Genomic DNA, 23,670 nt, shown 5'->3' on the forward strand with positions numbered 1-23,670 from the left:
AAAACCCATCTGAGAAATTGCTACAATATTACGAGTGGCAAAATCTACAGTTTGGTACATCCTGAGAAAGAAAGCAAGCACTGGTGTACTCAGCAACGCAAAAAGACCTGGACATCCATGGAAGACAACAGTGGTAGATGATCGCAGAATCATTTCCATGATGAAGAGAAACCCCTTCACAACAGCCAACCAAGTGAACAACACTCTCCAGGGGGTAGGCGTATCGATAACCAAGTCTACCATAAAGAGAAGACCGCATGAAAGTAAATACAGAGGGTGCACTGCAAGGTGCAAGCCACTCATAAGCCTCAAGAATAGAAAGGCTAGATTGGACTTTGCTAAAGAACATCTAATAAAGCCAGCACAGTTCTGGAAAAAAACTCTTTTTGGACAGATGAAACCAAGATCAACCTCTACCAGAATGATGGCAAGAAAAAAGTATGGAGAAGGCGTGGAACAGCTCATTATCCAAAGCATAGCACATCATCTGTAAAACACGGTGGAGGCAGTGTGATGGCTTGGGCGTGCATGGCTGCCAGTGGCACTGGGACATTAGTGTTTATTGATGATGTGACACAGGACAGAAGCAGCCGAATGAATTCTGAGGTGTTCAGAGACATACTGTCTGCTCAAATCCAGCTAAATGCAGTCAAATTGATTGGGCGGTGTTTCATGATACAGATGGACAATGACCCAAAACATACAGCCAAAGCAACCCAGGAGTTTATTAAAGCAAAGAAGTGGAAAATTCTTGAATGGCCAAGTCAGTCACCTGATCTTAACCCAATTGAGCATGCATTTCACTTGTTGAAGACTAAACTTTAGACAGAAAGGCCCACAAACAAACAGCAACTGAAAGCCGCTGCAGTTAAGGCCTGGCAGAGCATTAAAAAGGAGGAAACCCAACATCTGGTGATGTCCATGAGTTCAAGACTTCAGGCTGTCATTGCCAGCAAAGGGTTTTCAACCAAGTATGAGAAATGAACATTTTATTTCCAGTTATTTAATTTGTCCAATTACTTTTGAGCCCCTGAAATGAAGGGATTGTGTTAAAAAAATGCTTTAGTTGCTTCACATTTTTATGCAATTGTTTTGTTCACCCCACTGAATTAAAGCTGAAAGTCTGCACTTCAACTGCATCTGAGTTGTTTCATTTAAAATTCATTGTGGTAATGTACAGAGCCAAATTGAGAAAAAAGTTGTCTCTGTCCAAATATTTATGGACCTAACTGTATTTTTTCAAATTCTTTATCACTCTTCCATAAAGGTGTGACTGGTGAAGTACAGTCTCTCCAATTGTAGCCACTGAAGTTTACAGCACAGAATTTATGGGACCAATCTCTATATCTGTCTCTATCTTTATTTTAATACTACTGGTCAAAAGTTTAAGAACACCTCAGTTTTTAACAGTTTTACTTATAATGTAATCAGTTGAAATGAAATGAATGACCTAAAATGCTGAAAAGGTAAGCAGTAAACTGTCAGAGGTTTAAATTTAGAGTTTAGGTTAAAAAAAACTGAAAAAAGTAAATTTCAGAATATTACAAATGGGCCTACTTCAAGGAACAAATAGGGTGCAACCTACAGATGTTCTGCAGCAATTAAAGTAAAATAAGCCTTGCAAATTGAAGCAAAAACTTTGCACAGGTGTCCCAACTGCTGTTGATTACTTTAAAACCCTCTGTCTGTCTTAAAGCAGAGTTGGAACAGACTGTGTTACTACACCATCTCAAGTACGACTTGGACAATATTACACTGTAGAAAGTTACAAATACCAGTGATAATGGCAAGAAAATGGCAATTAACAAATAACTCTTAGAAGTGTAAACCTTTCATTTAGAGAAATTGCAAAAAAAATATCAAAGTGTCAGTGTGTACAGTGGTGTACTACAAAATCCAAAAGCATCTGGAAACCAGAAATAACTTTGATAGGAAGAGATCTGGCCGACTCAGAGTCACAACCTTATCAGAAGATAAGTTTCTCTGGGCCACTAGCATGCGTGATTACAGGCACCTCACAGCACAACAGCTTCAAGCACAGCCTAACAGTCGGTGAAAAAAGCAAGTGTCAGCTTCTGTGAAGAGGAGACTTTGTGCTGCAAGTTTGACAGGGTGAGTGGCAGGAAGAAAGCCATTCCTTAAAGGACAAAATAGGGCCTTGAAATACCAGCTATGAACTATTGCAGACTGGAAGAAAGTCTTATGGACCGATTAATTCAATTTTGAAATCTTTGGTTCATGACGCAGGGTGTTTGTATGCTGTCGAGTTAGTGAAAGGAAAAGATGGTTCCAACTGTCAAACATAGAGGAGGAAGTGTGATGGTCTGGAGTTCGTTTGCTGCTGGCAGAGTTGGTGACTTTCTGAATCAAAAGGGTTACCAGAGTTTGGTTGTTATATCTGCATTTGGTGGCTACTTTGATGAATCAAAAAAATCAGAAAAAAAATTTGTACACTTAAAAAAAAAAAAAAAAAAGTCAAGGAATCATTTTTTTTTATTTGCCATTGTTTATTTGTTATATGTGTTGATTTCAAGAAGCATTAAAACATTAAAAACTGTGTGAATTTCCATAAAAACTGAACAAACTGAAGTATTCTAAAACCTTTGACCAGTAGTGTAAAAGCCACCATACTTAAAACATAACCACATGAAGCAACTTTTAGTCTCTCATGAAAGGTAAATTGGTGAATGGACGTTGATTGTTAATCAAAGTTCAGAGGCTCATGGGTGAGCAGGAAGACCGCTTACAGACTTCCCGAGAGCAAAATCAGCACAGCACGCCTTAGGGGTTTAATGAGGCGAATTCTGGGCATTATTCCAAATAATTAACACTCCAAACTAAAATAGTATGCGTTTCACGTGAATGGAATACAAGAATGAATTCTGACGAGTTGAAGGCTTTTGAGCCCAGCACAGCTTGTCAGTTTCATTGTGGACATCGCCTACAGATTATATGGCACCCTGAGCCAGCTGGCACCACTGAACTGATGTGTTATGCTTTGCACATTTTATTTTTCTGTGAGAAAATAACTGGCAGGATGCAGGGAGGTTTTTTCAGCAAACAGCTAAGAACCTAATTTCCTAAGAATGTGACGTCCAAATGATAAAAACCTTTTAAAAATGAAGAAAAAAAAAAACCCTCCTGGAAGTTATGTATTAAATTGTTTCATATTATCATGCAGGGCAGCTTTACAGTAATGCACATTTCTTTGGTTGATAGCTGAAAAAATTATGCAAATTCACCATGTTCACCTGAAAATGACAATGGCTAGAAAAAAACAGATGGGTACATGCATTCATGACAGTATTTATAATAACTACAAAAGAAAAAAATAACTCACAAAATGCAGCACTAACTTATTAACCCAAAAATTTAGACTGAACATGCTCAAGAGGAAAGTAAAATCACCATTTACACTTAGGTTTCAATTAGATTAGATAAACTATTAGTCCCAAGGGGAACTTCAAAAGCACACAGCAGTAGAAATATAAAAACAAGGATAAAGACTCATAGAACAAATAATGCTGCCAATCAATTGATAAATAAAAATAAACTTAATGAGTACATCAGGTGGAAACATTGAATTGTCTGATAGCACTGGGCAGAAAAGACTCCCAGGAGGCACTTCTTAGCACACTGTGGTAGAATGAGCCTGTAGCTAAAAGTGCTCAAGACAGCGCCTACTGGAAGGGATGGAGGGAATTTTTCATGATGGCACACAATTTTTGCCATCATCCTCTTTTCCACAACAGCTTCCAGAGTGTCCAGGGTTCACCCTGTGATAGGACAGGCTTTCCTAATACAGTAGGTTTGTTCAGGCATTGTGCATCTTTTCAACTCAAGCTGCTTACCCAGGAGACCACACCAAAATATAACATTTAATTTCAGGTAGAACTGGTGTTTAATCATTACTACGAACAGGTGACTTGTATGTTGTTTTGAAAGGCAAGTACAAGTTTCACCGTATTCTGCACATCTAACATATGACACTCTAATGTTTCTTCTTTCCTGGTATATTTCATCACCTCCTTTCCTTCCACTCTAGAGCTTAGAGTTGGGAAGAACATGGCTGTAAAACTCTTTGGCATGCTTTTCTGATAGCCCAGATGATACAAGTCTAAATTTGTTGAGGTTGGGTTTGTGGCTGCTCTCTCTTAAACAAGTTAAGACAATGTACGCATGGCGTCACATTCAGGTGCATTCAGCAACTAATGATATAGTTAGAGCTTTTCACGTTTTTTTGTTACTTCATCCAAGAGTCAGTTATTACATATTTGTTTATTTAATAGATTTGTAAGAGGTATCCTATTCAAAAGTAATAGTGACAACAGAATGTAATTCCATGTAAGGTCCAATGGCCTGGAGGACAGAAAAAAAACAAAAGAAAACTCCAGATAGGTTGAAGGAAAAAAAAAAAAAAAAAAAAAAAACAACAACAAAATCTGCATATTGACGAGTCAGAATGCCTCTAGGAGAATGTCCTTTGGACAGATGAGATGCAACTGGAGCTTTTTGACAAGTCACACCAGAGCTCCGGAATCATTTATTTGCAGGGATTGTCTCTAAAGGTTGTACAACAAAGTATGAGGTTAAGGGTCACTTTATTTGTGTCCACGCCATTTTCATTTAGGTTATTATTTGAAATGTTCTGTTGAATCAAAACTCTGATGTAAAGTCTAATTTTTGTTTAATACAGAATGAACAATGATGGCTGCCAATAACTTCTATCAGTTTCAAGTTAGTGCAGAGACAATTGCAGGTGGTTCTTTTTTGAATGCTGCATACATGCACAAAAGGAAAAGTTATCTACTGGTCACTACAGTTTTGAGATAAATCCCATGGCTGGCGGCATTACCATCACTTCAAGGATTTTATTTTACTGATGTGCATGTAGGTGCAGGGCTCGCAAAATTTCAAAATCCCTGGTAGCCCTTCGGGCAGGCACTCTTCAGTTTTTGGTAGCCCAAAATAAATTTAAGTAGCCCGAATAAAAAAAGAGATTATTTTTAATGTATGATATTGTAAAGGAAACACAACATCAATCAAAAAAGTGTTAAAACACAAATTACAACAACTGTATAAAAATTACAATCATCAACTCAAATATTTGGTTCTAATTGCACAGAAATTTCTATGAACTTGTAAGAACTGTGTAGAACATGAATCAGTCCGTGTCAGATTCTGAATCTGAAATTTCCACTGAAGTCACGGATGAGAAAATGCCACTCGACGTTGAGGGCATAGCATCTCCTTCATCAGCTTTCTCTTCCTGTGCATCAGCCTCCATTTCACTGCTCTTTGTTCTTGTCGGGGTTTTATGATCCAGGTGTCTTGAAGCTTTTCCAGAAAACATCCAGAAACGAATTGACTTGTCAGGGCAAAAAGATTCAACTGTTTCCCCATTAATGGAGAGTTGTATGCAGTCATTCAGTGTTTCAGGGTGTAGAGAGGTACGATGTGTTGTCTTCACTCGGTTCATGCAAGAGAATCCTCTCTCACAGATGGCTGTTGATGGACTAAGTGTCAGCATTAATTTCACCAGCAACAAGATATGAGAGAGTTGTTCTGGATTCCCAGAGAGGAGATCTCTGTACAAGCAATCATCTACCTTGCTACCCCGGTGTTCTGCAAGCCACATTTTTAGATCCATCCATTCTTGTGGAATTTTCTCTCTCTCTTCCTCATCTAGCAAACTGGCAAAATGTGTGACAAGATAATCCACCTCTTCATCCCCATAATTTGCCAGCACTTCTCTGGGGTAGGGAAGAGTGGAAGGGTCACAAACCTTGAAACAAGAGAGAGGCTTTTCACGCAGATTTTTAAATCTGTTGTCCATGTAATTGACTGTGTTGTCAATAATCTTCTGAATCTCTGCACCAAAGGTGTCTTTGTCTGTGCCCTCACCTCTTCTAGCAGGTCGCTGACTTTTTGTGAGCCGAGTTCCACAGTAGCAAATGCTACCATCCTTGTTCGCTGTGAACTTTGTGTCCAAGGTTTTCTGGTATTCTCCTGGTTTTGTTTTTAGGCTGAGTAAGCGTGATGTGGTGCTCTCAACTAACTGATTTGTCCGTGTGATGTTTAGGTTATCATGCTGAAAATCAGTACAGCACTTGGATAAGATGGTACTGTAGTCCAACATGAAATACAGGAAGCGAACAAATTTCTCAGTCTTCATCTCCTGCACCACCCCCTTAGCCTTGACTGCATCCTCGGACTTGACATCACTTCCTCCTGCCATGTTCTCCATATGAACAACAGTGGGAGTGTAATTTTTTTCCACAGCCTTCAGACATCTCAGCCGGCTTGGAAGCCACCATGTGCTCTCCAGGCCACTTAAATGTGCCAGTTTCTCATTTAGCAGTTCACTTATTTCTGTCAGTTCTCTTCACTTATTTGGGGAATAATAGTACATCTTAAAGATGTTTTTCAGTGTATCTTCAAATTTCACCAGGTACTCACAGCCTTTCACACTATCCAGCACGGCTAGCTCTAATGTGTGTGCCACACAGTGGATTGTTATGATGTGGGGTATCCTCTGTTTCAGTCTCCCAGCTACTCCTATTTTCTCACCCATCATCACTGCAGCACCATCAAAATTTGCACACACTACTTTCTTTTTCCATGTGTCTTCTCTGATACCCATGGTGTTCACTGCTTCATCAATAGCCTCTAAAATATCTGCAGCATTTGCACTCTTGACTGGCTGACATTTGATCATGTATGTGGATATGTCACCATTATCTCACATACCTGACATGAACCAACTCCTGTTCTATTATACCAGTGTCTGTACTGCCATCTGCAAGAATGGATAAGAACCTGCTTTCTTGAATTTCCTTTTCGATCTGGTCTCTTGAAGTTTGTGCTATTGCTCCAATAAACTCTCTGCAAGCATGGTCATTGAGGTAAGTGGAACCAAGATCTAGGCCATTTGCTTTTTGAATTTTGCAAAGACTGCTAAATTTTGCCAATGGTAGTTCACTCTTTGCAACATATGCTGTTCTAAACCGCTTTTTCAGGACTTCTTGTTGTGCTTGGTTTATTTTTAGTATGTTTTTTGCAATTAGTGTTTTTTCTGGGAAAGATGCTGCAGAGCACCAATGCATTTCTTGTGATGCAGCGATTTCTCATGGGTTTTGATGGGGTCTTTCCTAAAATTACTGGTCCCAGTAACAAAGGCGCTTGTCGAGTCAGAAATCGAGGGGAAACTCATGACTCACCCAGCAGAACATTATGTTATTTAACTTGTCATATTCCAGCCACAGAAATTCTTTTGTCCATGAAACCAAAAAGCTGCACTTTCTTTTTGCCTCATAGTCTGATTTGTCATAACTTTTCCGCTTTGTGGTAGGCTTTTTTTTGGCTGTCCCTTCTTCATCCTGACCTCTCTTTAGCAAAACTAAAATACCTGCGTAAATCCATCGCGATTTTTTAAATTCTCTGCGCAATCAACCTCTATCACATGTTTAAGCTTGCTGCAGGAGATTTCACTTGTCACGTTTGAATAGTAAGCTAATGAGTGATAAGACGATGTCGGAGGAATTGGTGCGCAATTAATCCGTCACTGACCAATCAGTACTGCCGCTCTCTATACACAGTCTGCGCGATCGCAAACTGAAAGTGAAAGTAAAAAACAAGCGCGAATTCAAACGCGATTTCAATATTTCACATATTGACAGTGGCTCATCGATGCCCGAAAATGACATAATTACCCAGCTACATTTGCGAAAGAATGCAAAAGCATTGACATATATTTTTCCTTCCTATGATAGCCCAACGGGCAGGGCTGAGAAAGATTTTGGTAGCCCGACTGGAAGAAACAATAGCCCCAGGACGTCGGGCTAGCGATTTTGCGAGCCCTGAGGTGGATATCTAGGTCATGTGTGTTTTCGGACTTGTAGTGTGAATGGAAATGCTTTCTTAACACTAGAATTACCAGAGCCTACGAAAAAACTTGTAGATCCGGCCCACCTTAAATTCCATCGCACCTCTCCGTCAGCGTCTTTTGTCCTGTAAATGTGCAGATAAAAACAAGCAGCAAGCAGCCTGCTATTCCATCCCCCCACTGCTGCAGACTGTGCACAAAGTTCTCCCAGCTCATGCCTTGATTATCTGGGAGTGAAGTGCTGGAGTTTTAGAGTGGAAATAATAGATCATTATTTGGAACAAATGCATCATGATCGTGACTAAGAGATTAAAAGTGAAAAAAAAAAAAAAAAGGTAACTTTTACAAGTACTATAAATGTACATTGTCTGTTACAGACACAAACCAAATGTATGTGTGTACTGTATAATATTAACAATAAGAGCAGCTCACTACTGAAAATGCAAATATAGGAGTCAGTTGGGTTCGAACCGAGGATTCTTGATTACAAGTCAGCAGATCTTACTGCTACGCCACGGAAGCTGTTGTATCATCCTTGAACCTTTTGTGAAAGTGTTTATTTGATCTTTGGACTTCAGGCTTCACACATTATATAGTTTACGCCAACATTTTGTCATTTACTACTAAAATATGAAAAACGTTTGTTTTAACAATGTGTTTACACAGATTATTGTAGAAACGGAACACACATGAAATTCATTTGTTCCAAATAACGATCTATTATTTCCACTATAAAACTCCAGCACTTCACTCCCAGATAATCAAGGCATGAGCTGGGAAAACTTTGTGCACGGTCCGCGGCAGTGGGGGGATGGAATAGCAGGCTGCTCGTTTTTATCGGCATTTACAGGACAAAAAGACGCTGACGGAGAGGTGCAATGGGATTTAAGGTGGGCCGGATCTACGAGTTTTTTCGTAGGCTCTGGTAATTCTAGTGTTAAACAATATAAAAATGCTAATGCAGACAGGAATTGTTTGTTTAAAAAGTTTTTTGTTTTTTTTTTTAACGGAAACAGTAGTTTGGACATTACCTCAGATATAAAAGACAACATTAAAATTGGCTTTGTAAATGCAAATAAAGGACAAGTGTAAATGGCTGAGGATCAGGGGGATGAAAAACAAAAAATACGTGTCCACCTTTTCTTTATTGAGTAGAGAAAATTCAAAATGTGGACTATCTGCAAAAAAAATGGAAAAGAGAGACATAATTTCTATATAAAGACATTTCCCTCGGTATCCGTTAAAACACTTTAAAACTGCAAAACAATATTTGGCTTTAAGTTCAATTACAATAGAAACAGCCTAAAGGCCAGAATGAATGGCAGAAGAGTTAAGGAAAACTGGGGAAAGCTAAAACTAAGTCTGCAAGCGAGAAGTATTACAGGTTTGTGCACTTTGACTTCAGGAAGAGGAGTTTAAACTTATGCAATAAAATTTAAGCACAAATGAGGAGCTTCACTTTTCTTGTTCCAGAATGTCTACAAGTCTTATTAAACAGAGCTCGTCAATATTAAATGCACCAACTCATTCATTTTTTTTTTTTTAAACAATCATGAAAAATGGGTCCCTTGAGATGCACCAGCCCACACAAGCTTGACCAATCATGAACAGGGTCTCTTGGGAGGCACTGACCTACACATTTGTGATTAATCATGAACAGAGTTTGGGATGTGCCCACCCACACGTTTCTTCCCAATCACTTGGTGTTTGTCTATGATGGGTTTGTATGGAGTCAGCACTTTTATTTAAACACTACTATCGGAGCAGCCCATCGCAAATTTAAAAATACAAACACTGAAGGGGACATGTGGGCTATTTTTAAACCCACTGACCGAGTTATAAACATAGCTTCTTGCTTCTAAATGAAGATTTCAATTAGAAGGCAGAATTACTCTAATTAAAGGCCACTACAGTGCACCAAGAAGCACAGTCTAACAACACCTAACCTAAATACTCCAGCCTATATGTTCAGGGAGCTGATCATGGTACTGAAAGCCAGGCCCCTGAACCCCGGACATGTCCAGTAGACATGACTCAGACAGCAAAATTTACTAAAGTGACATGTTCTCTTCATGTGCAAAGGAATAATGGGCTTTCACCATGTGAACACATAAATTACTTGATTGCCAGTTATTTTAGTCTTTGAAGACAAACTCACAATCAATACGCCTGCTTCATATGTAGTTACAGAATCAACAGTACTCGAGTGAAACCACTGGTGTTAAAAAAAATATTTATATTTTAGTGCATTAACTGTGCTACCTGTCTAGAGGTGGATTGAAATCTAAGTAATCACCATAGACCTCAGTGTTAACATTTACAATGCACTATTGTAATACATAGGTCTCTTTATGTGACATTTGGCATGGAACTCTTAAAAGCAGTGTTAATGATTGCGATATACCATCTGTTGGAATGACAAATGTAATGGATATGTCACTATTACAAATAAACATTAACACTGCTTTTATGCATCTATAACAGAAACTTATGCATTACATTTGTCATTGTGGACGACAACACCAGACAAGACAGCAGGTGTGGTCATATAGCAGCTTTATTTTCTCATCGTCACAGTGAGCAGAGTTTCAAAAAAGCAGGCAATCAATATTACATGACAGCGTCAGGGTTCTTCTGAACTCCGTCTGTTGGGTGGGGCAAAGTTTTTATACCCCTAGAATGCATGATTTAATATCATTATGAAATGCAACAGTCGACACTTTTATTATACACAATCCTTGAGCCCTTCAACGCCCCTTGTGCAACTTGATTTCTTAGCTCCGTTGTTATGGCGTCAGATGTAAACTAAGGGAAAACGTGATAAGGCAGTCTCATGTGTGGAATGCTTAGACCTTGAGTCCTTTGGACAAATATTTTTCTGTTTGCTCAGCAAAGCATGTTTTTAAAGCTTACTTCTGCTTAACTTCTTTGACAAGGATTAGTACAAGGGAACGAAGAGAACATTCATCTTTCACATCATTCCAACAGATCACAAACATTAAAACCGCTTTTGAGTGATGTGCCATCTGCTGGAATGACAAATGCAATGCATTTTATTACTACAAATGTTTGTGATGCACCATTTTTTGGAGTGACAGAGACATAGCAACTGGACAGACACACAGACAGACCCATATCCTTTATTAAGGTGGATCTTCTCAGCTTTTGATAATCTTAAGTAGACCCTCAAGCGAATCTGCTCGTGCTTGACTGAAAGTGGTCAGACACACCAGGCTTTGGCTTTGTGAACAACTTATAAAAGTAAAATTGTTTCACAAATATTTGAAAAAAATACATGTATCAATGGTAACATACTAAAGCATTGGCCACAGGCACTGGGAACATGCAATGCAATTATATTTTGCTCTGTTATATTTCAGCACAATACTGCATATGTTGAATACAATTCAGACCAAGGAGCTGGTTGTGGACTTCAGGAAAAAGAAAACAGATGTAGTGGTTTGATGTCCGAGGGGACTGTGTGGAGAGGGTGTCAGACTTCCGCTTCCTGGGAGTTCACATTATGGAAGACTTGTCCTGGGGTGTGACCAAAGCTGAGCTGGTGAAGGCGGCTCAGCAGAGACTTCATTTCCTGAGAGACCTCAGGAAAAATAACATCCCCCCAAAAACTGCTGGTGTCCTTCTATCGCTGCTCTATTAAGAGTATCCTGTGCTACTGCCTCTGCATGAGGTTTTCCAGCTGCATAGCAGTGCAGAGGAAAACACTTCAGCGGATCGTAAAGACTGCCCAGCAGATCATCGGCTGCTCTTTACCCTCTCTGGATGAGCTGCACAGCTCTCACTGCCTAAGGACAGCGGAAAACATCTTAAAAGACTCCTCACACCCCGCTCAGGACATGTTCCAACTGTTGCCACCAGGCAAAATATATAGGAGCATCAAAACAAAGACTAAATAGACTGAAAAACAGTTTCTACCCTGTTGCTATTAGGGCACTGAATGCCACCTAATCACTTCCAATGCAGCAGTGCAATAGATGACATCTTGTGCAATAATGTTCATGTGCAATTAAGGTCTTATGTGGAATGTTTGTGTTCTACCTTATTTCTTCTTATCCTTTTGTAATTATATTTATTTATATTTTGACTCCGCAGGGGCTGCACCTAATTTCGTTGTATTTGTTACAATGACAATAAAGATATTCTGATAATGGGAACACCCCCCAAAAAAAATTACATACTGCTTCTCATAGCTAGATAAACAGAAAAAATTTTATTTGTCTCAGGGGGAAAATTTGGCTTTTTGCAGAGGCACTTTAAATAAATAAATAGGTAGATAAGTAAAATAAACAAACACACACACACACACACAGATGAAGGACTATAAAGTTAGAAAATTAAAAACAAAAAAATGTTCCGACTTGGTTGTCACAGTCCCAGTCAGGCATTATGCAGACATACTGCTGTCGGTACAAAGGACCCCCACCCCACGTTGTGTTTCTTAACACACTTCTGCTGAATAATTTGTTGGCTCACAGTCCTCAGTGTTAGTGTGTCACAGAGAGCATCTGCAGCATTTTTCATAATGGCATTCAGATTTGTTTCAACACTCTCTTTCGCTGCTACCTCCAGGGGGTCCAGAGCGCATCCCATAACTGAGCCTGCCCTTTAATTTAGCTTGTTGATTCAGTGGGCCTCTCTTGAAGTGATGTTACCAGACCAGCACACCAAAGCATAGGGGGAGGGGGGTGGAAAAAAAAATTCACACTGACCATCACAGAGTAAGAAGATGTAAAAGATGTTTCTTCCCAGGTCCTGTGTGTCCTGAGACCAGTCCAACCTGTCATTAATGTGGACCACCTCTATAGCCACTCTCTGAATAGTGACCAGGCGCATAGGCTCTTTGGTGTGTTCAAATTCAATAACCGGTTTCTTGGTTTTGCTGATTTTAAGATGCAGACAATTCCCTTTGCATCCATAAACAAAGTTCTCCTCCTGACTCCTCTGTCTCATTCCCCTTATCATTGCACCCCATAATTGCAGAATCATCTTGGAATTTCTGCAAGTGACATGACCTGCTGTTATATTTATAGTCTGAGGTGTATAGAGTGAAGAGAAAAGCAGACAGGCCCGTTCCTTGTGGTGCTCCATAGTTGCTCAACTCCATAATCAGACAAGTCTCATAAACTGTGGTCTGCCCAAAAGATAGTCCACTATCAGGACATAACAGACTCATCCACCTGCATGTCTCTGAGTTTACCCCTTAACAGGGATGGCTGGATGGTTTTGAAGGCTCTAGAGAAATCAGAAAACATTATCCTCACAGTGCTACCAGCTTTGTCCAGGTGAGGTAAGCCTTTTGGAACAGATAGATAATTGCATCCACCACTCCAATCTTTGTCTGATAGGGAAACTGCAGCGAGTCCAGGTGGTATACCACAAGATGACTCATATAGACCAGGACCAGCCTCTCAAAGGTCTTCATGATGTGACATGTAAGTGCCACTAGTCTATAGTCATTAGGTGAAGAAGTGTCTTTTTTTTTCCTTCAGAACAGAAACAATGCAGTATGTTTTCTGCAGCAGATGCATTTTCTGAAGCTTTAATGACAGACTGAACAGGTGACAGAGGACACCACAAAGTTGGTCAGCACAGGCCTTAAGAATTTGAGGACTGACCCCATCTGGTCCCACAGCTTGTCCTGTGTGTAGCTTCCTTAGCTGTCTCCTCACTTGATCTTCAGTTATGGACAGCACACAAATCAGAGGTGGACTTGTCACTGCCATTCCAGCTGACATGGTAGGAGTTGTTCATGTAGTAGGGATGGTGTGGGGAGACTGGTCATTGGAAGGGAAAACCTATTAAAAATTGTTTCAGGGCTTTAGCGTTGTTCAGAGCCCTTTCTAACACCTGAACCCTGGATTGCTCCTGTCCAGTAATTATGCTCAGTCCATTCCAGACGTCCTTCATGTTATTCTGAGCGAGTTTGTTTTCTATTTTAGCTTTGTAAGCTTTCTTTCATTCACTCAGCTTTTTGTTCAGCACATGCTGTACATCCTCCAGAGCCTCTTTGTCACCAAATTTGAATGCTCTTTTTTTCTAATTTAGGAGAACTTATAACACCTTAGAAATCCAGGGCTTGTTGTTTGGAAAACAACTCAATATCTTCGAGGGCACCAGTGTCGAAACATAAGTTAATATAGTCTGTGATGTAGTGACAGAGTCCGTCAATATTGTCCCCATGTGACTCGTACATCATTTCGCAGTCTAAGGTGTACATTCAAGTTTCAAACCTCTCATTGTGTATTCAGATTTAACATTCTTACTTCCTACATGTCATACTTGAAATTTAATATAAACAAAAGTAATCTGCCACAAATCCACCAAGCCTATGTTCCGTCCAGGGGCCACATTTATAAAATAACCCAAAAGGCTGCTCAGCAAGGAACAGCCACTGCTCCAAAGCCGCTATAAAGATTCCAGACTTGCAGTTTGCATTGTCACATGGGGACAAAGATTTTACCTTCTGGAGAAATGTCCTCTGGCCTGACGAATGCAAGGGCAAACCATTTGGGCATAATGACCATCATTATGTTTGGAGGAAAAAGGGTGAAGTTCACAAGCCAAAGAGATAGCATTATGAGAAAGGAAAATGATGTAGATATACTGCAGCAACATCTTAAGATCTCAGCAAGGAATGACCCCAAGTGTATCTCTAAAGTGGTGGCAAGATGGCTCAAGGACAACAAAAGTCAAGGTATTGGAGTGGCCATCACAAAGCCCCAACCTCAATCTGATTGAAAATTTGTGGGCAGAGCTGAAAAAGTGTGTGCGAGCAAGTAGGCCTACAAACCTGTCCCAGTTACACCAGTTCTGTCTGGAGGAATGGGCCAAAATTCCAGCTTATTGTAAGAAGCTTGTGGAAGATGACCCAAAACATTTGGTTCAAGTTAAACCATTTAAAGGCAAAGCTACAGAATATTAATAAAGTGTATGTAAACTTGTGACTCTCTGGGATTGTGATACAGTCAATAAAAAATGAAATACTCCATCTGTGAACATTGTTGGAAAAAATTACTTTTGCCCTGCACAAAAGTAGGTCTTAAATGATATGCCAAATTTATAGCTGGTTAGTATTAGATCTGTGCAGGGGTTATAAAGTAAGTTTTAAAGAATTATGTTAATGTGTGGAAACTCCAGACTTCAACACTACCACGGAAGTTGAATATCATAGCTGGCAATGACATCATACACAATTTGACTGCGTTCCAGTAAAAAACATTCAGAAAACCAATATGGATGTATCCAGAAAAACCTCTATTGTGCTTGCTTTTTTAAAATAAATACAAGTTGATAAAAAACACATTACGTGGTATTTTGTGCATCTGAATAAAGTAGTAACATGACCACAGATATAAGTTGGACTGTACTGTGTATGAGTGATTTAATGAGACACAAATACACAGATGTGCTCATAAATAGTATAGTACTACAGCTTCCACTAAAGTTTGCGCTGATTAAAGCCCATTTGAAGCCCTAGATGGATCTGATGCTCATTGTTGCTCCTTGTTGTCCACAGTAGATATTCAGCATTATTGTACTTTGACGACCTGCAGTGTCCAGAGTGCATGCTCCTTTAATAGGGCAAAATGGCACCTCTTTCTGCATATACCGCAGACTTTAAGGGATGGAAATGATCTATATCACCTGTGCTTGTTGACCAGAGAGGGGGTCCCCCTTGGGCTTACTCTTTCATTCGCAGCACCCACTCATTTTCACCATAATCTGACAGACTCAAAAAAAAAAAAAAAAAAAACACAAAAAGCAATTACACCTTACAGATCCATAAAAGATCAACTCCATGTCGTAATCTCTAACACTAAAAGCATGCATAAGGATTACATAATCAATAGAGTACTTACTACTTGAAGTAAAGTTAGGTTATCCCGCAAAGATGCGAGCACGCCAATAAAAGAGACAATGAACATCACAATGCCCAGCAGGATCAAAATGATGGCAGGTGCCAAAAAAACACCATCAAGCGTCTTGTATTTCTGTCGCTCGACCTCAGCATAGATTCCAATGGCCAGAATGAAGCCTCCAATTAGCTGCAAATAGAAGGACAGGAGCAATCATGAGAAGAAGTAACAATGCATTCTTTATAATGACATAATGAACATTGATCTTCAATTTACAGAAAGACCTTTCGTTTAAGTAAGTTTATTGTTGCACTAACTCTCAAATGACTTAACAGGGATAGGAAAAGAAAAAAAAAAAAAAAGAGTAGTCCACCTCCAACTCCTACAAACGAGCTGAAAAGCCCCATTTCTGAGTCTATTAACCCACTACTGCAGGTAATGCTTCGATTGAATTAGGTGTGTGAAATCCAATGCAAGCATCATCCCATGCTTTACTGAAACTTGACATCTGCTCATACAGTACACTTAGCTTGATGTCTGTCCATCAGGAGTAGAGAACTACTGCTATTGTGAAGCATCTATCAAGAAGTTCGGCATGATAAAATCAGAAACTTGAAGGTTAAAGGTCCAAACTGTGGTCTGGAAGCTTTTGAATTTACACCACAGTGAATTCACCAAACATGACCCTATGAGTGTGATTACATGCACATTCATAACAAGGCTACATTTTTTCTGTAAGATAAACTCAAACATCTTAAAGTCACACTGGAAAGCACAGGAGATTCCATGGGAAGGGAGAAAGCACTGCTCATTCAAACATGGAGTCATTGCCCCTTATCTCAGCAGGTGTTGTTTGGTATTATTGTGTGGGCCATATCCGGTTACAGATAGTTGAAGGCGGAGTGGTGGCTCTGAGGCTAGGGAGCTGCACTGGCAATCGGAAGGTTGCCGGTTCGAATCCCGTAAATGCCAATATGGACTCTGCTCTGTTGGGCCCTTAAGCAAGGCCCTTAACCTGCAATTGCTAAGCGCTTTGAGTAGTGAGAAAAGCGCTATATAAATGCAAAAAAATTATAATTAATTATAGTGGATAAGGCCTTTAGAGTTATCGAGTTGTTGGCTGTCTATCCTCCCCTTTGGCCTTGTGGGCTTTCAGCTGCAGTATGGGCATGGCCATGGAGTCTCCAGCCCTCATTATCCAGGCTTCCCAATCAGTTTAGCCCTGGCCAAGAAGTGGTATGGCCCTCATCATCCAGGCTTGCTGCTGGGGTGTGGTCCTGGCCGTAGAGTCACTGACCCTCGTATTCTGGTTCCCCTGGCCCTGTAGGCTTTGAGTAAGGGTGAGCACTGGGAAGTAGCCTCCTTGCCCCAAGGGCTTCTCCCTTGCCCTTATTCCATTTTTATGTGGGTGATATCTGGGTACAGATAGTGGATAAAGTCCATGGAGTTATCAGTTTGTTGGTTCTCCAGCCTCCTCTTTGGCTTCGTGGGCTTGGAGCTGCAGTATAGGTCTGGCTATGGAGTCACCAGCCCTCGTCATCCAGGCTCCCCAATGTGGTTTGGTCCTGGCCACAGAGTAATATGGCCCTTATCATCCAAGAATCCTACTGGGGTTTGGTCCTGGCCAAGGAGTCACTGACCCTCATCATCCAGGTCCCTCAAGGGCCCTGTAGGCTTTGAGTAAGGTTAAGGACTAGGAAGTAGCCCCCTGGCCTCTAAGCTCTGAGGGCTTCTCCCTTAGTCTTGTTTGTTTGGCTTGTTTTTGCTTTTAGTAAATACATCTTTTTGTTACTTGGTACCAAACATCCAACCCACACAATGATGAGGTAGATACTATAGTGGGTCTCCTAAGTTTTCGTTTGTATGCATTTGCCATCCATATAGCCTTAGTCGGTCTTGTAAGGATAAAACGGTTGGGCTTTGCTTCCTTAGTGGGGAGTTGATCTAAGATCCCTCGCTTATGGGGGCGTAGGATGTGAAAGTTCTATTGTGAAGGTTTTCATCCCTATCAAAAGACCATGTAAGCACTATCCCCTTTTCTTGGAGATTCTGCTCTTACAACTGCTTAATCCTTCCAGGTATGCAACAGAATACCTAACACTAGGCATTCCCCCTTCAGGTGAGTGGATTTGAGGGCCATTTCAATCACACATAACACAGTTAAAGAGAGTAACCCGGTTAAGGCAGATATCTGGTTTCTTTAAAATCCATGTTTTAAGTGCGCATGTAATCTTCTGGAGTTCTCCTGTGTCAAGGCGCTCCAACATCATTACACTGAACAAAAACATCATTGGCCACCTCGAATCTGAAAAATAAGCACGATGCCCATCTTATTAATAAACATAAAATTATATTTAGTGAACTTGACACTTTATTTTATAGGTTTTTGTTTCCAGATTGCACGCAGCTCACTATTTTCTGCTTGGCTATGTGATTGAGCCCTGCAAAGGACAAGCATAATGATAAGTGTGTGTCTTGCTTACACCTAGTGCTGCAGGAAAAACGACACAGGAATTTTTACTTCAATAAGATAATTACTTTAAAAAAGTAATCATACTGCGTAACGCACTTTACTTTTAAAATGCTACCCTGTGGCTCTCGAGATTGTGGTGCTGAGTTTAGCACTGTATGTTCAGCTTATTAACATATATTTTGTGATTTATGAAATATGAAGATAGATTATTTCAACCAGCAGAAGGAATAATGCGATTGCCCAAACCTTGACCTCTGCAAACTTCTACCAGTGGCTGCTGAAACAGTATGCAAAGGAAATACATGCAGAGGCTGACAGCATGCAATGGACATGCGCAGACTACAAAATGCTTAACAGTAACTTGGTTAAAGGTTTACATAGTCACATGGGCTATTCGTGGAGAAATCTCTTTGTTAAATCAGGTTTCTCAGAGTCCAATCAACCTGGTTTCAATAATTGGAATAAGAATTTAAATCAGGATTCTGTGAATAATCAGGTTATTGAGGTGCATGTAAACATGCCTTATGTGACCGTGACAGTCTCGTTTACTCTGCCTGTGCTCCTTTGTTGTACATCTTTATGATCATAAAGGAGCCTCTGATGAAGTTAACTATCAAAATGATGAGCATTAGAATATAGCTTATAAGTGCAAGTTTTCTTCCCACTAGCCTTTATTTGACTCCATTTTTATGGCCATGGCTGTCTGCTAATGCCTGGTGCTGTTAGATACTTGGATTCATGAAAGGGTTGTGTTTCCCATCTTAGAAATTCAATAACTTGTAAATTGGACACACTCGGTACATTGTCTCCAATACCGGATCATTTTTCATCATAAAGATAATCACATCTCCTCATATATATTTTTATTTATTAATAGCCTGTTAGTATGGACTGAACAAGAAAACAAAAAAAATCATGTTTCCATCAAGAATTCACCATGTATCACATGTTTTCATTAGAAATTTAATCCACAATCACTGCTGCATCATCTTGCTTACTCCTAGCAGTTTTCATTCCTCCAGTTTTTCATAAATATTTTAGGTGCTTTACTATACACTGTAATGTGAAATGCAGCTACTACAATAGCCCAGTCTGTCTGTCTGTCCACATGACACAACTCAGCTGCCACAGACTGTTGCTCACATTTTTGAAATTTCAAAATCTCCCAATGAAAAGCACTGATGAATTTGCAAATTCAAAACAAAGAAATATATTTTATGATGTCAACTACAAATTAGCTTACTGGGTAAATTTTCCTTTGAGAGTGCCTCATCTCTGTGACTGTCTGGTGTCTTACACAAACCTCAGTCACAGCAGCTCACTTCTCTTGCTCCTTCAGACTAAAGAGGGTACATGACTTGCATGTCCATAAAGGTAAAAAATAAAAGTGACTTATGTAAAAATGGATGAAGGATGGCTCGATGATACTTTATGATGCAATGACTAAATGTGTGCTCAGGTACTGTGCACCTGCACCTGGTGATGAGCGTTGGAAAAGAACAAACTCATTTGACTGTTGTATTGTATTTCTAAGGTGGCCATGATAGATTGGCCATGTGGCACTGTGAAGAGGATTACTTGTTTCTGTTTTGTGTGTTGTATTTATGCCATTATTTTTGACACCCACCCAGTTTATCAGCAAAACACTAAAATAATTCTCTCTCTGACATGTTTGGATGCAGACAACAACATTAGCGGAGATTTCAGCCCAGATTTTAAATCTCCATCAAGTGGTACTTTCAAAAATTTTATAATTAAGAATTTTGAACAGCAGTCAAACACAGGCCCTCCTCATCCAAAACCAATGATAGCACATGAATCTTTTCAGGCAGTGTGGCGTAGTGATTCAGGCTTAGGACTTCAGACCCTGAGGTTGTGGGTTCAAATCCAGCTATAAACACTTTGCTACTCTGAGCAAATCACTTCACTTGCTTGTAGGGATGCACCGATACCGAAACGGGTATCTGGTATCGGCCTCGATACCACATTTTCTAAAGTACTCGTACTCGTTAAAAGTCCCCCGATACCGGGACCGATACCACGCTCTGAGAAATTGCTATGTTTGAGCGGCGTGTAAGGGGTTAATCACAGGCGCCGAGTGCCCGCCCCCAGGCCCCGGCTGCAGCTCAGAGCAGGGAGAAGGCGAGGCGAGACATGTCAGCCGTGTGGAACTATTTCAAAGTGAATGAAGACGACAAAACAAAGGCGGACTGCAAATTGTGCTCAGCGAAATTGTCCAGAGGAGGCTCAAAAGGTAGCGCATTTAACACAAGTAATTTAATCAAGCACCTAAAATCCCAACACGACGAGTACAAAGAGTTTACCCACGCTTCTAAACCAACACAACCCACGCTGCAGCAAACTCTTGCAAGACGAGAGAAAATGTCCAGAGACAATCCACGTGCTGTGAAAATAACACAGGCAATTATCGAGTACATTGCATTGAGTGACCGGCCACTCTCGGAGGTAGAAAATGTGGGATTCCTGCGTCTCCTCCATGTTCTGGAGCCCAGATATGATGTCCCAAGCCGCCGCTACATGACTGACACGGAGCTGCCTAAACTACACAACTCCGTGAAAAAACATATCCACAGCCTACTGCAAGCTTCCTCTGCGTTTAGTTTCACCACGGATATTTGGACAAGCAGTGTTAGCCCCGTGTCGCTAATTAGCCTAACCTCCCAGTGGATAGACGAGAGTTTCATGCCGCAACGAGCCATATTACATGCAAAACAATTCCGCGGCTCGCACACCAGCCAGGCTATAGCGCATGTGTTTGAGGAAATGCTCCAGACATGGGGTATACCTAAAACATCAGTACATGTTGTGCTTCGTGACAATGCCAAAAACATGATTAAAGCCATGAATGACGCAGGGCTCCCAAGTCTGCCGTGTGTCGCGCACACGCTCCAACTGGCTGTTCACGAGGGCTTATTAGCACAGAGGAGCATAGCTGACGCTATAGCAGTGGGGCGGAAAATAGTTAGGCATTTTAAACATTCCGCCTTAGCCTACTCCCGCCTCGAGGACATTCAGGGACAGCTCAACCAGCCAATAAAGAGACTGCAGCAGGACGTACAGACGCGCTGGAACAGCACGTATTACATGCTCCAGTCCCTCATTGAGCAAAAGCGAGTGCTGGGGGTGTATGTGTCCGAGCATGAACTCCCAGTCCCTGACTATCTCACCGCTCACCAATGGGCTCTTATGGAGAAGACTGTTGCCATCCTCGCCCCCTTTGAGGAACTAACTAAAAAAGTGAGCAGCTACGACGCACTAGCCTCTGATGTCATCCCAGCTGTGACTGTGCTAGTGAGACTTCTAAACAGAGAAACAGACGAGGACCACGGCGTCAAGACAATGAAAGTAACCTTACTGGCAGCTGTCAAGAAGCGCTTCAGTGACGTCGAGACCAACCCACTGTACTTCATCTCCACCATACTTGACCCAAGGTAAAGTCTGTGTGCTATAGGTATTCAATGATAAACTACAGTACTAAATGTAAGATTAATTTCCATCTGAAATATTATATTTTTGTAACTAAAATACACAAATACAAATGTATGCAATATATATAATATGAAATATATTTCCCTTATTACTACCAGAAAGCCAAATGGCTGGCATTTGTGACAGTGGTTTAGGGGAAACTAAAATCAGTCCTATTTTTCCACATATTAATACATTCATGAATTTTGTTCAGGTATAAAGATCGCTTCTTCTCCAACAACACTGCTCCGGAGGCCAAGCTGCACCTGAAGCAGGAGCTGCAGATGATGTCCAGAGCTGAGGCAGAGGGGAGTCGGGCAGAAGCTGCAGAACCTCCTGCTAAACTGTTCCTCAAGGCCCAGGCCAGCACTAGCAGCAGTCTGGACACTGTATTTGAAGAAATCGCTAAGGAGCAGCCCAAGGCAGCACAGCCGCTGGCAGCAGGTGCTGCCATTGAGCTCGACACATACCTCGGAGAGGCCCCAAGCCCTCGTGAAGACAGTCCTCTGAAGTACTGGGGTGTCAACAAAATCAGGTTCCCCACTTTGTCTAAAATGGCCCAGAAATACCTCTCAGCCCCATGTAGCAGTGTGGAAAGTGAAAGGCTTTTTAGCTCAGTGTCACACATTATAGATGAAAACAGAAACAGGCTGACTGCTGATAATGCAGAAAAGCTACTTTTCTTAAAAAAAAAAACCTGCCACTCACTTTTTCTAAATAGGCTCCATTAAGTGAGTCGTCTTAGACTTGATGTTAATACCTACCTCAGTTGCACTGATTGCCACAGTTTTATGTTGGTGGATGTTGTTAGTTTATTCAAATATTGTGCACTAAATAGCAAAGATGTTTATTAATGCCCCTTGTGTTGTCCAAAGCGGCAGAGTTTACAACAAACTGAAAAAAATACTTGAGTTGCACTGTCACTGTTTAAATTTTTTTTTATAATTATTTATTCTGTAATATGTTGCATACAACATGCTTTTCATTTTAAATAAATGTTCTTAATTCCAAACTAGTCCCTTGTTTTTTTTGTTAAATTATATGACTAAAGCTGTTACCTGTAAATTTAAATCATGTTTTTATTAAGTACTCGGTATCGGCGAGTACTGAAATGCAAGTACTCGTACTCGTTTTCCAAAAAAGTGGTATCGGTGCATCCCTACTTGCTTGTACTACAATTGGAAAAACTAAAAGAAATGTAACCAATTGGATCTCAAATGTTGTAAGTCACCTTGGATAAAAGCCAAATAAATATGCAGGGGTAGGCAAAAGTAGGTTTACAGTTACTTGTATGGAAAAATACATGCAGGTTATGATTATTACAAAAGTTATATTAACTTTATTAACTCAAAAGAATGTCACAATGGCTCAGTGCACTTAGGTACAATCCTGTATGTGCTCAAATTGCTGGCCTCACATACTCATAACTGTAAACCTACTTTTTACCACCCCTGTATAATAATCACTTGAGGCGGAGTCTGCTGTCTCTGAAAGCAATTTCAGCCACGATATTATAAAATGGTATTAAAAAGCATTTTACATACAGCACTGAGGTATTACATTTTATTATCACTATTTTTCAATACGTCTCACAATTAAAAAAATATGTAATAAACAAAATTGTGATAAACTTTATGATGAACTGACTTGAGAGTTTAAAAACTTTCAAACCAGCTACTTTCTCAATTGTTTCAAACTTATTTCATGGAAACATGAGAAGGCACATTTGAGCTGGATTCCTCAAATGAAAGCATTTAATTGTGGTCATGCTTTGAAGTGCAAATGAAACTACAATTTACAAAGAAGTTAAGCAAATGCATCTGTTGTAGCGCTCTTCTTATACATGGAGTCAAGATTCACATTATAAAGGAAATAAGAGAAGTGTCACACAATAACTTTGTGTCCATTTCAATGAATATGTATTGCTATAATGAATTGATTCAAAT

The 23,670-nt window shown here is 40.3% G+C and overlaps 1 protein-coding gene across 1 annotated transcript in view; it reads right to left on the bottom strand.

The window, feature by feature from the left end:
- Positions 1 to 23,670, bottom strand: part of tspan15 (tetraspanin 15) — a 296,584-nt gene that overhangs the window by 216,564 nt on the left and 56,350 nt on the right. The window contains exon 2 of the mRNA XM_028795964.2: positions 15,766 to 15,951. Coding sequence (XP_028651797.1) covers positions 15,766 to 15,951 — 186 coding nt within the window. The remainder of the gene's footprint in view (positions 1 to 15,765; positions 15,952 to 23,670) is intronic.

The sequence above is a fragment of the Erpetoichthys calabaricus genome, chromosome 2 (assembly GCF_900747795.2).
Source record: "Erpetoichthys calabaricus chromosome 2, fErpCal1.3, whole genome shotgun sequence".
Classification (NCBI taxonomy): Eukaryota; Metazoa; Chordata; class Cladistia; order Polypteriformes; family Polypteridae; genus Erpetoichthys; species Erpetoichthys calabaricus.